The sequence below is a fragment of the Andrena cerasifolii genome, chromosome 13 (genome assembly GCF_050908995.1).
Source record: "Andrena cerasifolii isolate SP2316 chromosome 13, iyAndCera1_principal, whole genome shotgun sequence".
Classification (NCBI taxonomy): Eukaryota; Metazoa; Arthropoda; class Insecta; order Hymenoptera; family Andrenidae; genus Andrena; species Andrena cerasifolii.
The window spans coordinates 7,231,494-7,252,160 of NC_135130.1; the positions used below are offsets into that span (position 1 = coordinate 7,231,494).

At 44.2% G+C, this 20,667-nt stretch overlaps 3 protein-coding genes across 12 annotated transcripts in view; all 3 read left to right on the top strand.

Annotated features, from left to right (window-relative positions):
* The first annotated feature begins 1,537 nt into the window (after positions 1 to 1,537).
* Positions 1,538 to 12,757, top strand: Pi4kiiialpha (phosphatidylinositol 4-kinase III alpha). 2 transcript variants are annotated; one of them, XM_076825600.1, is made up of 23 exons: positions 1,538 to 1,667; positions 2,617 to 3,010; positions 3,324 to 3,838; positions 3,914 to 4,229; positions 4,370 to 4,432; positions 4,765 to 4,989; positions 5,239 to 5,425; positions 5,750 to 5,960; positions 6,055 to 6,309; positions 6,385 to 6,737; positions 6,805 to 7,225; positions 7,293 to 7,400; positions 7,464 to 7,667; positions 7,738 to 8,014; positions 8,088 to 8,580; positions 8,645 to 8,780; positions 8,880 to 9,212; positions 9,277 to 9,564; positions 9,911 to 10,138; positions 10,250 to 10,596; positions 10,668 to 10,944; positions 11,027 to 11,433; positions 12,180 to 12,757. In XM_076825600.1, the coding sequence occupies exons 1-23, from the start codon at positions 1,578 to 1,580 to the stop codon at positions 12,403 to 12,405; spliced, it is 6,354 nt and encodes a 2,117-aa protein (XP_076681715.1). In that variant the 5' UTR covers positions 1,538 to 1,577; the 3' UTR covers positions 12,406 to 12,757. The 2 variants fall into 2 exon arrangements, with proteins under 2 accessions (XP_076681715.1, XP_076681716.1); XM_076825601.1 differs by lacking the exon at positions 4,370 to 4,432.
* Positions 12,758 to 14,502: 1,745 nt separating this feature from the next.
* Sod1 (superoxide dismutase 1) lies at positions 14,503 to 15,947 on the top strand. The gene is made up of 4 exons (XM_076825693.1): positions 14,503 to 14,778; positions 14,862 to 14,958; positions 15,372 to 15,559; positions 15,644 to 15,947. The coding sequence occupies exons 1-4, from the start codon at positions 14,716 to 14,718 to the stop codon at positions 15,752 to 15,754; spliced, it is 459 nt and encodes a 152-aa protein (XP_076681808.1). The 5' UTR covers positions 14,503 to 14,715; the 3' UTR covers positions 15,755 to 15,947.
* Positions 15,948 to 16,091: 144 nt separating this feature from the next.
* The window catches only part of Pasha (microprocessor complex subunit partner of drosha), a 180,805-nt gene continuing 176,229 nt past the window's right edge, over positions 16,092 to 20,667 (top strand). Inside the window, exons 1-7 of one of the 9 annotated variants that reach the window (XM_076825637.1) lie at positions 16,092 to 16,672; positions 16,827 to 16,859; positions 18,005 to 18,471; positions 18,698 to 18,781; positions 18,903 to 19,287; positions 19,870 to 20,147; positions 20,218 to 20,654. In XM_076825637.1, coding sequence (XP_076681752.1) covers positions 18,027 to 18,471; positions 18,698 to 18,781; positions 18,903 to 19,287; positions 19,870 to 20,147; positions 20,218 to 20,654 — 1,629 coding nt within the window. In that variant the 5' untranslated portion in view covers positions 16,092 to 16,672; positions 16,827 to 16,859; positions 18,005 to 18,026. Of the gene's footprint in view, positions 18,472 to 18,645; positions 18,782 to 18,902; positions 19,288 to 19,869; positions 20,148 to 20,217; positions 20,655 to 20,667 lie in introns of all 9 variants that reach the window. The other 8 variants (XM_076825639.1, XM_076825635.1, XM_076825636.1 and 5 more) reach the window with 8 other exon arrangements.

Sequence of the window (20,667 nt, forward strand, 5' to 3'; positions counted from 1 at the left end):
GACAAATAATGTTAACAACATTTACCCTAACCGCCCAGTAGAAATTATTATTAACTTTGATCGATAGAACTTGAGATATCAAGCAATTAGTAACATTTGATCTTGAATTTGCAAATGATTTTCTACGCCGAATGAATTCTCTTTTATTCTCAATGTTTAATTGTTCGATACATTAATGTTAATGCTTATACATATCATCTAGTATTATTTATAATGAATAAATACATTTTAGTGGAACTTGGTGTAAATGAATAGTTGCAGGAATATTTGGAGAAATATGAGTGACATACTTGTTTCTCCCCCTTAGTTACTAAGATCGACGAAGTATACGATAGAACCACGGTACTCTATGAAACACTTTTTGGCAGGCACAGGCACTGACTCTACAATCGCATTGCACACGATTACAGAAGCACTTCCTGTTTTTAAACGTCCTTCAGTTTCTGAAAAAGTCTTCTAGGTAACGGGTATATCTAAATGGAATCCTGTTAAAAGGCCTCCCACATGGTCCAGTAATCGATGAAATTTATGCGCGAATTGAGAAATCACGAGACAATATGAACTATGACGTGCACACACTTCACTGAACCGATGAATTTCTCAGCGCTAGACAAAATTTTATTTCCCAATGCGGGTTTCAAAAGTAACTCGACTTGCAGTTGCATCCATGCACACCACGACACTCGTGCATCATGCAACCTTCTGCGAGTCTTTTAAGAATTAGATTTTACTGTAAATTTTAGTGTTGGCCATAAACTAATACTCGTAGCCAGTAATATCCAATTATTATTACTTCAAAAGTGCATTAGAATCTTGCGGGAATGTCAGTAACAGCGTGAATTTTTAATACTTTTCGGCGTACGATACGTGAAAAGGTTCTACTACACGCAAAGTACTAATAAACAATGTCATCTTGCAACTTATAGCTTGCATGGGCTTTGAAGAAATACCATTTTTGTGCTTCATAGTGTCTTGATCCCTGAAATGGATTTTCGGAGAAAAATCCGCGTGAGTCGTTGACAAACCGAGCCAAAGCATAGCGTAGCAAAAGCCTACCTGTGCCAAACTCTCTCTCTAAACGAGTCACACGTATACAAGTACGCAAACACCTTTCAGCCTTTCAACACATGTCAGAGTAGTTGCTGAGTTGAACGCTGTTCATGAGCAGATGCCACTACATTCAGACCTCAAATTATGGGTCGGTAATACAGTTTGGGTGGCGACACGAACATCTATAAGGTGATAGGTCTATGCTGTACCTCGTCTGTGTTGAAACCAATTATGGCGAGGTAAGAGATACTTTTTACCGTGGGTCGGTGATAAGGATAAAGAATGCGATCGTATTTGGATCGATTTCGTTTATTTAGTAATTGAAAAGTAATTTAGTATGCAATTCTTCATTTGCAGTGTTTTCATTTTTCTTAGCAGGGGCAGTTATTTTTCATGTCCATTAACATTACCGACCTGTATGAATCGGTGGAATATGGTTCTCAGAGTTACCGTTTTTAAACATACAGTGCGCAACACAAGTCACAGTTCTTTCACGAAGTTGTTACTTCGAGTGTGCACTTGGCAAAATGGTGGCGGATGAGAGGCTGTTCTTCTCGAAAGCCGTCCAACAATTGGCCAGATGTCTGGCAGCGATCAAGCCTACGCCATGGGAGAAGGTTCGTTAGTTCCTAACTCTCTATCATCAATTAACGAAACATTCCGGTGATGTTCGTGTGAAGGAATAGAAATCTGACATTTGGTCGATCCAGATTAGGTTAAGGATGTGTCAGCTGATATCGCGATATGTCATTCCATGATGTAATTGAATGGAGGGCCTATTAACTGTCTCAGATATTAATGACACATTTAAGACTGACAATTAACGTCACTGCTCTTCCGCAAAAACGAGTCCGTCACGATCGTAAAAGTCATTTCCTGTGGATAAGAATGTTTTTGCAGGCAAGAAGGTTCCACGATCAAAGAAATTCTCAGATACTTATAATAATAACACGTAAAAAATTCACGTAAATCTACAAAAAATTCACGTCGATTAAAAGAACCAAAAACCATCTTCGAATCTTCTGAATACCTCCACTCACAAAGATCCCAAACCCGAAAATTCAAAACATTCTGTAACTTTGTCAATGTGTAGGGGATTTCCTCCTGATTGCAACGCATTTTTTTTTTGCTGTCCAAATGCACTCGAAGGGGATGAAATTAACCCCCGAAAATTCGGCTATTTTCCGATTTTGTGTTATAACTCACGAACTGTAAGATATATAAAAAAAGTTTCAAGACAAAAGTTACTTCTTTTAATTAGATCTATCATTTGGATAAAAAAAATTATTTTACAGTTCACGAGTTATCACACAAAATTGGAAAATAACCGGATTTTCAGGGGCCAATTACACCCCATTAGAGTGAATTTGAGCAGCAAACAAAAATTGCGTCGCAATCAGGAGGAAATTCCCTACATATTCACAAAGTTTCAGAATTTTTTGAAATTCCAGGTTCGGGATGTTCCCTTGCCAGATACATTTTACATACTCTCCTCGACGCTATGTAATTTTCATTGAAAACATTTTTTACCTCGCACGACTTATTAATATTTTTGTATCCATATAGGTAATGCAATTATTCAAGCTATGCCCACAAGAGTCTGCTCAAGGTATATATCGCTTGGATCAAAGAGGGCAAGATGCAACCATTGCGTTGGGAATATTCTTCCTGGAATCCGGCTTACAACATCGGGAGAGAATATTGCCTTACCTTCTGCGCCTACTGCGTGGCCTCCCCAAAGCCGTTTGGCTGGACGAGATCAAATGCTCGCCGATGGAGCGCATTCCCGTCGCAGAGCGCTTCAGCTTCTGCTTGAACACGTTGCTCAGCGATATCGCAGCCAGATGCGAGCCCGCGCGAGAGGAGATCATTTCTACCCAAGTGGAAATCTTGGCGGTGCTCACGAATCTCATAAGGGGATATAAAGATCAGAATGGTAGCAGAGGGATGCAAGCGAAGCGTGGGTATTCTCTGTACAGCCGCGTATTCACCTGTTCATTCGCTCCGAATATGTATTCGGCGCGCACCGATTTTTTGCTCGTTCGGTGTTCGGCGCGCGTTCGGGCCGATCCGCTTGCTGGCGGTCCATCAAAGCGTGCATTTGGGTCCGAACGATACCATGAAATGGACGACGCAAATTTCACTCAACCCCGAACGCGCGCTGAGCTACGAATGAGCAAAAAATCGGTGCGCGCCGAATGCACATGTGAATACGCGGCTTAACGAAAGTATTCCGTTGGGCAGAATTCTAATCGGAGGTTTATTGTTTTCAGTGTCTCTATGCAAATGCATAGTTCCAGTTCTGATCGGTTTAGCTAGATCGATGGGTCGTTTCTCCTGCACAGATCCTCCGCTCCTCTGTCGCATTTTCCCAAGACAGGAGCCGCCGCTCTCCATACCGAACACAGAAACGCGTTTAACATCGGACAAGAAGCACCATAGCTTCTCGAACTTCAGGCCAATCATTCCTCGATCTTTAAGTGGCAATCTGAATCCTCATCCAGCCATCGATAACACGCCCAGCCTGCTAACCGGAGATCACGATTATCCCTGCGCGAAACGACCGTCGCTGCAGTCGTACTCGTCAGTGCCCTACGATCCAGCTACGTACTTCTTCAGCAGGTACGGGTCAAGCTTCAATCAGTTCCCCCAAATGCGATGCAACGAGAGCCCCGAGAGGAGAGCCGGCTTGCAGTTCAGCGTGGTGCATTTACAAAGCGTGCTAGCTCTGGCGAAGAAGTTACTCACGAAGGAGATTCTAACGTTCCTCGACGACGAAGCTCAGCAAGTCAGTGGCAACTTCTGTTACGACGCGACTCTGTTACTATTCTGTTATTAATTTCACTGAATCCTTTTTCTTTAGGTATACAGTTCTGGTCAAGTGCAAATATTCCCCTATCGGACGTTCAGTGAGACAATGAATCTAGTAATGGTTGCTCTTTTGCGGGAATTGTTACAAAATCAACGCGATCTGCCCGCTCCTTTCACGAGGGACGTGCAGGAGTTTGTGAAAGGGCTTTTTTTATCCGGCCAGACGGAATTGCAATCGCGCCAGCATGACGCGAGCGAGCGCGAGGATATGGATACCAATTTCCGAACTGTAAATAGGTTTAAAGTGAACGTGATGGCTAATTCCGCGTGCGTCGATCTACTAGTGTGGGCGATCGGTGATGAGACTGGTAAGTGGGAACGGAGCTTTAAAGCCGCACCTGTATATACGCTCGAAGACCGAGTAGATGTATTTTAATGTTAAACTGCTGTTTAAATGAATGTCTCCTGTGTCCGTGAGAAGTATAGATCTCTTACGTTATTTTTACAGTGAGAGACCAGTATGATTTGTCCGCGCTATTCGCAGATATCAGCTCGATGCTGATCGGCGAGGGTATCCGAATTTAGCTTACTTTGCACTTCGATTGACTCTCCTACATCTACGATAACTTTCAATAGTTTTTCAACTAACGAGTACACCCGGTTCACCTCGCTGGCCTAATTTTTATTTCACTAAATGCAATTCTCTCTTACCTCATTCTAACCATTTGTTCGATTCCCAATGGGAAGATAAGCAATGAACTGCCGTTCATTAGTCTCATTCATTTTTGTGCATTTTTTTCAAGGATTTCTTAGAATTAACAACCAGTCATTCGTCTCATGAATGACTGCCCGCCTCTCAGAGATTTGTGAGCGCCCTGTCTGTGTGAGTGCGACTGTTCACAGGTGCGGATAGTTTGTGTGGCCGCCTGGTTGAGAAGATTAATTCCAATCACGGGCCGAAGCTGGTGCTGGCGCATATGCCTTTACTGATGGTGTGCCTCGAAGGGCTGGGAAAGCTGGCGCAGAAGTTTCCTAACATAGCGATTACGTCTATATACAATCTCCGGGACTTTCTCGTCGATCCGTCGCCTATACTTCTCAAGCTGCACCGCCAGCAATACGGGAAAGGTATTTTAAACGTAGGGTAAAGGCAGGTAATATGGAACACCTGATTTCAAAAGCTTCTCAAAAGTAGGAGAATTTGCTATTGTGTCTAGGGATCTAGTAAACACCTGGATTGCCCGAAGAGTTCACTATTTCTTTATCGAAATTTTACGAAATTCCATATTACATGCCGTTCCATATTACCTGCCTTTACAGTACTATGCTATCGTTCAACACATGCTCGTGTCTGGCTGACGAATACATCTTCTTCAGGAAAAGAACTGCATGATTCAAAACAGACTACTTCGTCGATACAAAGCGCTTTCGAGAAGCTACGGGACGCGGCCATTGGAAATCTCTGCATCGCTTTGGAAGCCGCCCACTCCGTGAATCCAGATTGCGTGCCGGCACTAGTCGCCAGTGTCTCGAATAGATTATTTGCTGCGGACATATGCGACGGGTATAGTTGCACCTGTTACTTAATCCTCGGTCGGCGGTGCCTGGGTCTTTCTGGGCCCAGACGTAACGTCGCCGAGCGTAATAGTAAATAGTAATAGAGAATACCTTAGATATCGAGAATATAAGTTGCTCTAATAAAAATGTCACGTAAAGTGCGTGTACTAAGACAATTACTACGGGTCCAAACGAACCCAGGCATCGACTCCCCCGCGGTCGTCCGAATCGTCCGCCGTCCAAAGGTTAACTTACTATGCAGTTCTAATTGGCTGTTTTATAGTTGCACCCTGGCTTCTGTGATTTCTATAATTCGCTTTAACACTTTCAGCGACTCCGATGAGAGGTCGAACAGCGAATTAATTTCCAAGAATATAGTAATCATGCTGGGCCACGTTGCCGTCGCATTGAAGGACACGCCGAAGACCATGCGCACGATATTCCCATTCTTTCAGCAACTGTTCTGCCGTACACCGAGCGATCTCGATTTCCTGATCGTTGATCAGTGGGGATGCATGATCATCGCGAAATGCGAATCGAAGGTTGATTACCGCGTCAATTAGAAGCTACTGAATTAATTCTTGATACCTTAATCACAGTGTGCCAGATTGTAAATGGAGGTGTTATGTCTTTTAGATTTACGAAGGTATAATGCAGATGTTCTCCATGTCGTTGGGCTCGAGTACCGCGACTTATGCCTCGAACGACGATCGCAAGCAGTACTGTCACGTGTCTAAAGCGGTTACAAACGCGCTTGCGAACATAGCAGCGAATCTGCTAGGCGAAACAGAGTTGGACGACTTGCTGCTGCACCTGCTCGAGCTTTTCGTTCAACTTGGATTAGAGGGCAAGCGTGCCAACGACAAGGCGTCGAACAATGCCACTGCGACGGTAAATTGAACAGCATCAACGATTTCATACACGGCTTGCTATAGTTTCTATTTTGATCGTTGAATTTTACGGTAGAAGGCGGCGAGTAGCGCAGGGAACTTAGGCGTGCTCATTCCCGTGATCGCAATATTAGTGCGGCGACTTCCGCCGATTAGGCACCCGCAGAAGAGGCTTCTCAAGCTTTTCAAAGATTTCTGGCTTTACTGCGTCGTGATGGGTTTCGCTGGCGATCAAGCGGCAAGGCTGTGGCCTGCGGAATGGTACGAAGGCGTGAAGGAGATCGCTGTGAAGTCGCCGTATCTCATTTCGCAGACAAGTGCCCGCCTCGAGATGAGAGAGCTGCAATACACCTCGGCCGTGCGTAACGACAGCGTTTCCTTGAACGAGCTGCAAGAGCTGAGGAGTCAAGTACTGAAGCTGAGTACTCGGTGAATATCTCCTTCTAATTTTTATCCACGTTTGAAGACTGCCGAACGCAATGTTCCCTGTTCACAGAACCAACGATATATCTCAATACGTGACGAAGCTGCAGTTCGCGCAGTGCACGTATTTGCTGTCAGTCTACTGGCTGGAGACGTTAAGGGTGGCGAACAGCCCTCAGCCGAGTCTGCAGCCGATCATGGAATACTTGTGCGACACCGATCTGCAAAAGGAGAAAAGCGGCATGTGGCAGTGCATATGTTGCGTCGCTGATTCCGTGTTCGTGAAGTTCAAAGACGTTATGCAACGCAAGCCCAAGGATGAGAGGCGCGAGAAGGAGCTCGAGAATCATGCTCAATTTCTACTGGTGCATTTCAATCACGTGCATAAGCAAATAAGAAGGATAGCGGATAAGTATCTCAGCGCGTTGGTGGACGCGTTCCCCCATCTCCTATGGAACTGCAAGGTGCTTTGGAGCATGTTGGATATTCTACAGGTAGGAGTCTCTTTTACTCCACGATTTTGTACCAAGTGTATTCCCTGTTAAATGATTATCCCCACAGATTTTATCCTTCTCGTTGCAAATTGACCCAAACGAAGAGACGCCAATCATGCGAATACCTGGCACACCGTACAGTATCGAACTGATGGATACCCTCGAAGCGAGAGAGGTACGTGCGCAACGGTCCCGCTCGCGAGCCACTTGCAAACTAAACCTTAATTATGCACCACAGATCATCGTGAAGGACTTTACCGCGAGATGTAAAGGCATAGTGCAGGAAGCCATGAAGTGGGCACCACAGGCCACCAGATCGCACCTGCAGGAATACGTTAATCAGATACCGTCCGGACTGAAATGCCATTCCGGCTTGTGTCTATCCACAGACACGGTTCTTGAATTCGTGGACCTCGCTGTCCCGCCATCGGCCTTGCCAAATGTAAAGTCGTTTCCTTTCATATCTAACCGAGGTGCTTTAATCTGCGTATAATATAACACCTAACTTTCAGACTAATTCGTTGGATAAGCGACCGCGTGGCCCGAAAGGCGCCAGCTCGTGGCTGCTGTCGATGATGTCCACGCGATCGCGGTACGCCGGGGAGATCGCGGGGATGCTTTCGTTGGCGCAAACCGAATCCGCCACTTCAGAAATACCGTTCGAAGAGAGCAGAAACAAGGTCGTCGATCTGTTGATCGATGCCGTGTGGAGCTCCTGCCGTTCTCGCAACAATCTCATGCATTGCAGCGCCCTTTGGCGCGCTACCGGCCTACTAATCTCTATGCCTGGTAATTCACATCGACGGATCATCGCTGACTTCTCTCTCCTTTCGATTTGCAAGTGGTTAATTCGCATTTTCAGGGATACACAGGCGTTTACTGCACACAGTGGCTTCTTCGCAAATTCAGCTGTTCACTTGCTCGGCCATGACCACGGCGGTAGAGTGCTGGCAGTGGATACTCACTGTACGCCCGGACCTTAAGCTACGCTTCCTGCAAGAGATGCTTGCCGCCTGGCAGTACACCGTGGATAAGAAGATGGGCCTGTTCGCGCCAGACGAGGAGGATGTTAGCCCGCTGACAGTGTACGAGGGCTGCAAGCTAGGCCCGAATCCCCCTCAAGTGAAGCCCCACGAGATCTGGGTCACCTTCATCGTGGAGTTGATCGAGACCGCTAAGTATTGCTGCCAGGAGACGGTGAACATGATCGTCACCTTGCTGCATCGCTCGCTGCCGATGACGGTTGGCGCTTCCGGCGAAGAGCCCGGGATGAGTCGTCACGTTGCCGCGGTCGGCGTGCGCTTCAAGCTTCTTTCCTGTGGGCTACTTCTCCTCCAGGGAGACATTCTACCAAGGTACCGTGAACGATGCGATATTGCGCGAGGAATAAACGGAGAAGGTAACGAGATTCGTTCGCAGGACTTTGAGCAAGAACGTGCTGCGTGAACGGGTTTACTGTAATTGCTTGGACTACTTCTGTCGCGAGCGTCAGGTACCAACGCAGGAACTTGAGCAGTTACGCGAGGATTTAGTCACGCTGATACGGTTCTGGCAGGTACGTGAAAGAATTTCAATTGAATAACGTCGCCGCGAACTTTTGCGGAGCCAAAAAGAAACGCATTTGTATTTCCATTGCAATGTTTGTTGCTCGTAGGTGATGCACAGTGACAAGAAGTACTTGGTAATGACTGGCAACGAAGGGGAATTAGACATGCTGACACCCCAGACCTGTGCAACTGGCGGTTTTGGGCCCAGCGAAACGATTGGTTCCCTGAGTACAGCCCTGGGCACAACGAACAACGAGTTTCCAAAGACACCATCGAACGTGTGGATTAATACGGTCCCGATGTCCACCAGTAGCAACACGCTGGGTAAACGTAGCAATCGCAGTAAGCGTGTTATAAACGCCAATGTCTTTGTAAAGGATTACATAAAGAAGAGGAACCTGATACTGGAGTTGTTGGCAGTTGAGATAGAATTGTTACTGGTACGTTCAATCTTCTATTTCTCTTCTTCCTTTAACCGGCGACTTGTATTCTATATTATTACAGGTCTGGAGGAATCCTGGTGGAAGGCAGGAGCTTGCACTCGCAGGTGAATCGAGTATCGCAGAATGGCGCGCAAAGGGGATGAACGATCGTTGGCGCGAATACACGCGGCTCGCGTGGGAGATCAGTCCTGTTCTGGCTATATTCCTACCAGTTCGATTCAAGAACTCCGAGGTCATCGTGAAGGAAGTCAGCGGATTGGTCCGTCTCAAGCCTGTACCAGTTATGCACATTCCAGAAGCACTGCAGTATCTGGTTACGACTGATACGCTGCTTAACGACGTTCCTGAGGTAAGGCACCTTTTGAATAACGCAGGGATGTTTGGTGATCAGGCAGGATTAAGTAAAAAGTATTTATTAAAAGAGGTTCAGGCGAGGATGCCTTCCATTCGGCTGCCTTTGCAGGACTGACTTCATCCTTTCTTATCTAGCGCTCCCCGAGATTCACACTTGCAACACACACTCTTGACGCGCGTTCCGGTCACCCAAACTCTCCGCGTGCATACGAAGAAGCCATTCAAACCTCACACCCCTGACGCATTCGATACTTTACGCAAACATACTTTGTCAATCTTACAGTCTTCGTACTCCCACAGCAATGTCAATTTCAATGTTCTGATTTATTGTCGTGCTTCAGTTGGTGTACATGTTAACATGGGCAAGGGTGTCGCCGATTCAAGCGCTGGCATACTTCTCCCGCCAGTTTCCGCATCACCCGATCTCTGCGCAATACGCAGTTGAGGTGCTAAGCAGCTATCCAGCGGATGCTGTGCTCTTCTACATACCTCAGCTGGTGCAAGCGGTGCGCCACGACACCATGGGATATGTGATAGAATTTATCAAGAAGATCTCTAAGCGTTCGCAGGTGAGTGCCAGGAAAGCAGTATGTCGAAAGTGCCGTTTATTTCCTTGTGTTCAATTCTCTTTCGCGGTGAAAATTACTTCAGCTTGCCCATTAATTATTAATTTCACGCAGGTCGTGGGGCATCAGCTAATTTGGAACATGTACACGAACATGTACATGGACGAAGACAAGCAGATTAAAGACGCTGTTCTCTTCGACGTGCTAGACTCCTTGGTAAAGAGCATTCTCGGATCGCTGTCCGGCCCAGCGAAACAGTTTTACGAAAGGGAATTCGACTTCTTCGAGAAGATCACAAACATCTCTGGCGATATAAGGCCATACCCGAAGGGTCCTGAACGTAAAGCAGCGTGCTTGAAGGCTCTGTCCCAGATCAAAGTGCAGCCTGGCTGCTATTTGCCGTCTAACCCCGAAGCCATGGTTATCGACATCGACTACCAGAGTGGAACTCCTATGCAGAGGTGAGTGGCACAACTATTCTTACATTTCGCGTTATAATTGCTTGTACTGAATCCTGTATTACGGCCCACAGTGCCGCGAAAGCACCATTCTTGGCGCGCTTCAAAGTACAAAAGTATGGAATTAACGAGCTGGAGAATATCGCGTTGGCAGTGTCGGCTAACGGGAAAGTGGAGATTAAGAGAGAGCCGGAGAAGGAGACGTGGCAGGCCGCGATCTTTAAAGTCGGCGACGACGTCCGGCAAGACATGCTAGCCTTGCAAGTGATCAGTATTTTCAAGAATATATTCCAGAAAGTTGGACTGAATCTATTCTTATTTCCATATAGAGTAGTGGCTACAGCACCTGGGGTAAGTCCGCATTCGCGAACTCCACTTTGAAGTACAGGGTGTAAGAGCGTACCGATCTAAGAATTATTAACGTACATTTCAGTGCGGCGTGATAGAGTGCGTGCCAAACGCGACGTCTCGCGACCAGCTCGGTCGCACTACCGACATAGATATGTATCAGTATTTCATCACGCGTTACGGGGACGAGACAACGAAAGAGTTCCAGAATGTGCGTCGGAATTTTGTGAAATCGATGGCGGCCTACAGTGTTATCACGTACCTCTTGCAAATCAAAGATCGCCACAATGGCAATATAATGTTGGACACCGAGGGTCATATCATACATATCGATTTTGGTTTCATGTTCGAAAGCTCGCCTGGAGGTAATCTGGGCTTCGAGCCTGATATTAAACTGACCGATGAGATGGTGCTTGTAATGGGAGGTAGAATGGAGGCTGCACCCTTCCGTTGGTTCATGGAATTATGCGTACAGGCCTTCCTCGCAGTCAGGTAAGCGTATTCATAGATTTCTTTCGCTACTGATGAGCACTGGTAATTTAATCATGCTAACAGGGGAAGTTCGGTAACTTGAAAATGGAAAAATCTGATACTTTGCAGAAATGTAGCTCAAGTGATGCTAATAACGTAACTATTTTTTTATTCGGCAATAAAACGGTCCTAAGGGTGAAAACACCCCTGAATGAAATTGAGAGTTTTCAGATTATCGCGAATATTTGCGAGACCGTGAAAGATATCGAAAAAAGGTTCAATTCAATGTTTTATGGCTTTCGATATACTATTTACAATATGGTGATATACAATTATTGTCGAAAAAAAGGGAGGTGGTGAAAAACTTTGATAAAAATGTTTTTCGCAAATTCTTTATCGCCGCTTTATAGGACACTAGTAAAATACACCCGCGCTTTGCTTCGGGCCTAAGAGATATTAAGGACTCCATGAAAATACATTTTACCCCTTTTCATCCCCTTGGGGATAGAATTTCCAAAAATGTACCTTCCAAATTTCACGTTCCTAGATTAAACGGTTTGAGCAGGTCATTGATGAGTCAGTAAGGACTTCTTATATATATATATATATATATATAGATTAAAAAAACCCATAAAACTTAAAAATAGTTACGTTATTAACATCCTCGATGTTTCAGACATTTTTATCCTTCGAGTTACCAAAATTCCCTTGTAAGTTACTTTCAGTCTGGTTCCGCCAATGAAACTAAATTGTAAAATCTTTCGCAGGCCCTACCAGGAGGCAATCATTTCTCTGGTGTCTCTGATGCTCGACACCGGCCTGCCATGTTTCCGTGGACAAACAATAAAGCTCCTGAGAGGTAGATTCGTGCCAACAGCTACCGATCGAGAAGCAGCGGTCTTTATGCTCAGTATAATACGTAACAGCTACCTCAACTTCCGTACGAAAACTTACGACATGATACAGTATTATCAGAATCAGATCCCTTATTAAGTCTCCACTGTTCGAGAGAGCCCTCCGTCGGTGATATCTGAACCCACCACGGAAGAATTCATTTATTTCCGCGAAGATTGTTGAACCGGTACCTCTGTGTACCGTATTGTTGAATACTGGCAGTATAGCTGCGAAACTGTACAAAACCCCTCAGTGTCAATGTTACTCTTAGACTCAGAAATTTTACGAAAGCGTCATGCTCTGTATGTATTGTACCTAACAATGTATTATAAAGTGGAGAATGATTTTATGCGCCTATCGCGCGCAGGAGACGTGTACATTAAAAACATTCCTCTGTTTATTATTTATGCACTGTTGCCGAGTAAACATTAAATGGGAAAGTTACTTTAAAGAGTGTAAGCTCTCTACAAACATCTGCCATAAGTTTATTTCATACACAATCTTTAATTCGTGCTTAATTTATTATGTACAACGATTATAGTACAACTAAAGTTCAGCGAATGCTCCATCGCATTCAGCGCTCGTCGGGTGAATAAATTTTGCCTGGCGTAAGAGATTTAGTCTCGGTGGATGCGCTTTCCCTAGAACCAAGTTTGCAAGTATTACGAAACTCGTCGTGCTGAGCAGAGTTCGGAGGGATTCGGCTCTACTGATGGAGGGGGAAACACCTACAGGAGCGGTGGTAATGTGTGTCGGTTCGTGTTGGCGCCACTTGGCTGGCTTGGCGCTGCCGTCAGTTCACGCACACATTATCACCGCTCCTGTAGGTGTTTCCCCCTCCATCAGTGCAACCGAATCCCTCCGAACGCTGATGCTGAAGTATGTTGAATACGTTTGAGCAGCTTCTTTCAGGTGCATTAAACGTATAATGAGGAAGAATAAAGCGAGGGAGTGTATAGTTACCCTGCATCTATCTGTTTCCGAGCGCACACTTCGATGGGTGGCTGAACGAGGCGTCTAGCGTCGCGAGAGTAATAATATACTTTCGAGGTTTTATGGTACGGTCCACCGGGTACTGTAGGGGGAGGCTGTACACGCGCGGCGAGTCCGTCTGCGTATCTTAATGCTTCTACAACTGGTTTCTGCAATGTTTGCGTGTTCCTTCTTATCGAAACGTAACTTGTGGCTTACTTAACGCGGAATAGAAAGTATTCGGTGCTGGAATTTCTTTTACTTCAACGGGTAACGATATTACAGTAAGTAAGTTAGAAAATTGAAAAGTTACGTAATTTCTAGAGAAAATAAAGAGTATAGAGTATACGTATGTTAACGAAATATTTGCTTACACCTCGGCAAATATCCCGAAATATTTTCAGTCCAGGAGTTATTTGTCGATGTTGCACGGCCCTCGGCATTTTTATTGTTCAATGAATTCTTTAGGGTTAAATAAACAACGCACCTTTAACACACACGGCGTCTCAACTATTCGCACTGAAGTCGAACACTGTCAATGTTATTATTTTACTCTTGCGACTCGATAATCGACTCCTGTCTCGATATCGAATTCATACGATCGGAATAATCGACAACTCTACGACTTCCGATTTCCATATTTAAACGCTTTGCCCGCGAAAGCGTTTGAAACTACTTCTTTCGAGGCCGTCCGAATAATTTTTAACCGACTTCAAACAAAGGTTACGAAGAATTAAAAAATAATAAACTTTTGAAAAAAAAAGTAAGAAACCGACTTCAAAGTTGCGCTAAAAATGCAATTTTTAAAAAATTATTTTATCCTTTCTAGCACACCTTTGCAGTCGGTTTTTTACTTTTTTTAATTACGTAACAACATTCAGGATTTCGAAATTGTTTACCGACTTGCAAGGAATTCGCGTGAAAAGTGAAAAGGAATATCAGGTAAAACAAAGCAGGTATTTCAGGCTAATTTATTAAAATTTCGTTGCACGAAAGATTGTTTCGTTATAATAAATAATACTACATCTGTTCTAACACAAATAACAACAGTATCTTTTGCAAAAATTGCTTATCAAATTTCGCGAGTTAAAACCTTAACGTCGGTACGCCACCTCGAGCGCGAATTCCAAACCAGATCATTTGATCCCCCTTTCCATGAAATCGCGCGATGATTTCTGGGCTGGACCGCGATTTTCGCGCATCCATTGATTGCTGCTTTCGCGCGAATACGCCATTGCCATTCAACCACATCACGCTGCAAAGAATAGCGAGGCCATTGCTTCGTCGGCTGAAGTGCGTCTTACGTTATACGTCAGTGCGTTTGCGCTCGTGATTCAGCAAAACGATAATTGGATCGTGCGACTTTGCGTTAGCCGCCGCTGCTGATCCTCATTCTATCAGCGATCGTCGTTCGACCCGGTCGAGACACCTCCAACGATGGTTAAAGCCGTGTGCGTTCTCCAGGGCGATGCCAAAGGCACCCTGTTCTTCGAGCAACCGGTGAGCGATTTCTTCGAGAATGTTCGGCGCGGTGCTCTGTAACATGCTGCACATATATTTCACCACGCAATATTGTTGCACAGGCAAGCTCAGATCCGGTGAAAGTCACGGGCAAGGTATCCGGCTTGCAGAAAGGATTGCACGGGTTTCACATTCATGAATTTGGCGACAATACGAATGGTACGTGTTTCTTAAAAGAAACGATCGCGCGGGCGAGTATTACGATATTCCGGTAGAATTTAAAGAGGGTGCCTCGAAAAATTAGGTCAGAGATATTGACGAAGGTAAGAGAGGTGAATTTAGAGGTCAATGGATAATATGGTAATTATTTTCTTTGAATTAGAGAGCAAGATCGAAGAATTACGAAACTCGTGGTTGTAGATGTTACCTGTAACTAAGGGATTAAAATTCTTCAGTTTCCTCTGTTTGTCTAAAGCTACTTAATACATTTACGGGAATATTCGTTACTCTGGTCTTGAAATTTTAGCAAAATTCACTTGTGAACACTTCTTCCTGTAGCATTGATAAGCCTCGGTTCATTTAAGCCTGAGTGTGCTATAAGTATTTTGCTGTTATTTCGATGAATCCAACAGGTTGCACAAGCGCTGGCCCACACTTCAATCCATTAGGCAAGGACCACGGTGGTCCGGATTCCGAGATTCGCCATGTTGGGGATTTGGGAAATATCGAAGCAGGCGCAGATGGTACGGCTGAGGTTCTCATATCCGACAAGCATATTCAGCTTCAAGGACCGAACAACATAATCGGCAGAACTCTAGTGGTAACTTTTGCGATGAACGTTTTATTGATTCAAAGTTTGTCTTACAGATAAAAAGGGGTTTTTCCTGCTTGTTTGTGATAACAGGTTCATGCTGATATAGACGACCTTGGCAAGGGTGGTCACGAGTTATCAAAGACCACAGGGAACGCCGGTGCTCGCCTCGCTTGTGGCGTTGTTGGCATTGCAAAAGCCTAAATGGATGTACCAGTGCAGCTTGGAAGAATATAAACCTATTTAGACTTGTAATATCACGACTGTTACGGTTGATATGTGAGTTCAAATGTCATTCCTAAATTTCTGTAATAGGAATATATGTTCTGTATCTTATAATCTTTGGTACACTGATACTGAATGTTCAATAAAGTAAGTGGTATGATGTATTTGTAAATCAGTTATGTAATGTGATTACAAGCAAGTTTTCTTGTGTATAGGGTGGCCCGAAAATAATTGATGCTTTTGTTACTTTTCGAAATGTAGAAATTAGAGGCTAGGTTTTCGAGCAAAGCGATGTTGAAGAAGCAGTCTGATAACTTTGGGAATATTTAAACTATTTAAATGTGACTGAGTTGTTGATAAATTTTATAACGTTTTTATTTCGTACATACTTTAGTAAAGGTGTAAACGGGACCTTTGTTATCTACGAAGAAACAAGTGCTAGCGGCGCGTAGCGGTGAAAGTTATGAACTAAAATGGACGTTAGATCCGTTTACGTCTAGAACACTTCTACTTCGTGACGGAACATTACCGTCACGAAATTTACTTTTCATTGCTTCGATTATGGGCGAATTCCACTTATGCCCCAATCGCCCGTGATTTTCATTAAGATAGGTTTTTCTATACGCGACTGGACGCAAATATCGGATGGTAGATTTTGAAATAAATACGTACTTCCTCGTCCCACACCTTTTTACATTCAAACATTACATTTGTGACTAAATTCACACATTCCGCGAACCGAATTAACGCGCGCAAAGTAAACGCGCAGGCGTACACATACACATGACCCTAAAATCCACCAGTCGACAAACTGGATCGGATTAAGATAGTACGCGACAAATTACTTGAACAAATATATGTTGTAAGAGTGCATACTGCATGGGAGATTGAGCAAATGTAATATTAAAATATTTAGTATTTGTGGTTATAAATTCTCCAGGAAACTAATACAGAAGATGTTTCTCTATCTTCAGAAACGGAAACCTATAGATAACATCTAACCTAACATCTCAAATTTTATTGTTGGCGAATTAATATTTATAATTTTCAGAAATATACAATATTGTGATATACATATAGAAAGGTATTTTATTATAGAATTATACGAAACTTTATATCTAACATCTATTTACAATATTTGCATATCCAGCGTGAAACCACACATCGCTGCTATTTATCAACATAACCTCAAATATTACTCTAATTCTAATCGTAACTTGCTGTTACAGTGTAATAATTATAGAGCCTTCGGCACAATAATCTTTCCTAACTCCGTTGTAAATAATACATGGTCATTTATTATATATAAGTACTGACATATTCAGTGGCGGATTTAACAGGGCAGCTGGTAAGGCCCCTGTAGGGCCCCATGACCAAAAAAAAGTATGATTAAGTATAGGTATCTGAACATTACATTTTTTTTGCACTACTACAGTTGGCCCATTTTTAGTAAACTATGTCTTCATTTTCCCGAAAAAATGGGCCCCTGCCCAGAAGGCCCTTAGGGCCCTATCTTAAAAAAAAGTACGATTCTAACCAAATACTAGATTTTCTTTCTGTATTACTACACTTAGCCCACGAGGTGTTTTTTGTAAACTACCTCTTCATTTTCCCCCAAAAATGGGCCCCAGAATGTTTGCCACCTGGGCCTTTTTTCTTAAATCCGCCATTGGACATATTGTTAACAAGTATAAAAGAGTATTGTAATTTATGTTCTTTTATTATCAGAAACATCTCAGATGTTACTTTAACAAGAAACATTAGTGCTAAATCCGAGCTAGCCACAGGTTCAATTTTTCAATGTTGTTCCTGTCTGGCTTTGGAACCGAGCAACTAAATAACACAGCGAACCAAGTCGGCTGTCTTCTACGACATTGAAACAGTATAATTATGTGATATGTACTCATGGATATATAATAAGGCCCCAAACTGCTAACACTAATGCAAATGTCCAATTTTCGTTGCCATTTTTCAAATGGTTTCAAATCGATTGGACTTTGGCGTCATTGGTGAAAGTGGTGTGGCCATACAACGCACTTGATATTATTTGATCCATGGGTTGATCATATATGGGATTTACCCTTGAATTTAAATCACGCCTCTCCCCGTAACGATACTTGAAAATCCTTTGCCGGCCGCCTATGAGTACCGATACTATAAGAAACTAAACGTCCGTTAAATAATATCGATCTTATATATCAGTGGTTATTAGACCTTATAGTGTTTTAGCAGATACCTCGTCGCGCGCATAATGGAGACGGATAAAGAAATCCTCGAAGAGACACCTGAGTCGAGTACAAATTCTCAGAGCGAAATGATCTTGGACAATCACCAAGACGACGCTTCGACGAACGCCTCCGTGTTCGACGATGATATGTCCAAAGCGAAGAGCCCGTCGGAAATGAATACCGACAACCAGAGCAGAATGTCTGACAAGAGCCAGTGTAGCAACACGATGGACGAAGACGCGCCGTCTCCCGACGACACGAATGCGTGCAACAGTTCCACCACCGAAGATTGCGCCATGGAGTTCAGCACGGACAGTATCGCGGCCGGGGACGACTTGAGACAGTTCGATGTCTTGGACGACTTAGAGCGTCACATGGATCAGAACTGCTCGGGCATGGACTCCGATACGAATGAAAGTATGGATTCCGACGTGCCTGACGAAGAAATCGAAGCCATGCTCGAAGAAGGTAAATTTTAGGATTGGGGGAGATACGAATTGTACCAACAGGTTCTTTTACATTTCCATGTTAGTACCTTGAATGTAAGACACGTCGGCTCGATGAGAAAGTACATGTGTGAGAGTTGAAGAGCATAGGAAAAGATAAGATTACTTGTTTCTTCTTTTTGTACTTGTTGTATAGATCATGCAGCTGCCAAGTACTTTTTTAGTTAAATATTATATACTACTATTAGGTTTACCAGAAGAATTTAAAGGCAAAAGAAAAGACAAGAAAGATAGTGTACCATACAAAGAGAAAGAGAAGCTTGTCTTGGACGGTCAGTATAAAAAGTTTTCTAACGCAGCGAGATCCTTGTGTTCGATTGGAATGAGAACGTTCTGAATTACAGTATAAGGAGGGCGGAGAGCGTCGAGCTTACGATCTGATTCCATTTCCAGAAATTGGTCATAATCACTTCGATGTACTTCCGGAGGGTTGGGTGCAAGTGACGCACAACAGCGGGATGCCCTTGTATTTACATAAGCAAAGTAGGGTTTGTACTCTCGGGAAGCCGTATTTCCTCGGGCCCGGCAGCGTGAGGAAGCACGAAGTGCCTGTTAGCGCGATACCGTGTCTTCAGTACAAAAGAGCGCTGCACGAGGAGGAGGAGGAGAGGAAGAAGGAGAAAGAGCGCGATCCGAATGCGGAAGTTTGTAGTCTACCTAGTGCGAAAATTGAAACGATTCAGGAGAATCGAGCGGCTCATTCGTTGGACAGCGAGCAGCTGAGGGATTATTGCCAGTCGCTCTTTCGCTTCAAAGTTATCAAAGTAATGCGGTTCCAGTAAGTACGCGTCGACTTGCGTTGGAGACAGGCTGTACTTCCGAAAGGGACCGGTGGCCGATCGAGATGGAAATTAATGCGTTCAAAATACACAGGGGTAAATGTGCATAAAAGGATACACCTTACCGATTTTTTTAAATCACTTGTTTTAATCACGATCCCCCCTCTTAACAATATGTCTGTTGACTTATACCGACACAACGCATTCCACTTTCCAACTTGTCCCGGATATTAGTATTGGTTGGGGCTAGATTAGTACGGAGGGCGCGTAAAACGTGGTAGCGAACCGATGTGACTTTGTGCGATGCAAAAAATGCGATGTTACAAAATTTCAAAAATAAAAAATGGGGGACGGGATGACTCCCGGGTAGAGGGGCCTGCACCAACGTCCAAAAAAATTAACAATTTTTTATTAATATTTCGGAAACTAATAAATACCCGAAGCTACAATTTTAGATTTAAGGTCTACACCCCCTTCCAAACCTCATCTCGATCGGCCACCGGTCCCTTTCGGAATAATACCCTTGGACACATACTAAATCCTAATAGGTTTAGTGGCTAGCATTTTCGTGAAATCGTTAGGTCGTGGTCGGCGAGGAGGAAATTCACGAAGAATAAAAAGCACCGCAAGCAGCTCGAGCGACCAACTTTACCGGACGGGACAAAATTGATAACGTTCCCAGTCACCAGTTGCAGCCTAGGTGGGAATAGCAGCGGCGCCGCGGGAGACGATAGCGGCGGGCAAAGACCGCCGAAGCACTGGATAATGAACCCCTCGGGCAAGAGTTACGTTTGTATACTTCACGAATACGTACAACACGCGCTTAAAAAGCAGCCGACTTATAAGTTTAAGGAACTAGGTTAGTAGAACGCGAAATTGATAGTGAGAAACGCGAAGGAGGGTATACGAGACTGAGTAATTGATTCCAGAGAATGCCGCGACGCCGTATTCCGCTGTTGTTTGCATCAACGAGATGGAATATGGGAGCGGCTTTGGTAGCAGCAAGAAACAAGCGAAGGCTAATGCTGCTCGGAAAACCCTAGAGATTTTAATCCCGCAAATGAGGGATAAAATTTCTGGCGATAACAGCGGAGACACGGGTTCGGGTAATAACAGCGGAATGATCAAGGCCTCCAGATCGAACTCCGACGCTGACTTATCATTCTTCGATGAAATATCTATCACCGATCCACGAGTCGCGGAATTCTGCGCGAAAACGACGGAGCCGTCGCCACACGCCATTTTAATCACTTGCCTTCAACGAAATTACGGACTGGGCGATATGCATATCAATTATTCAGTGAACACGTTGAAACATCAGCGCAACGAATTCACGATGCGCGTTGGGAAACACGAGGCTACTGTTGTAAGTGACGTCG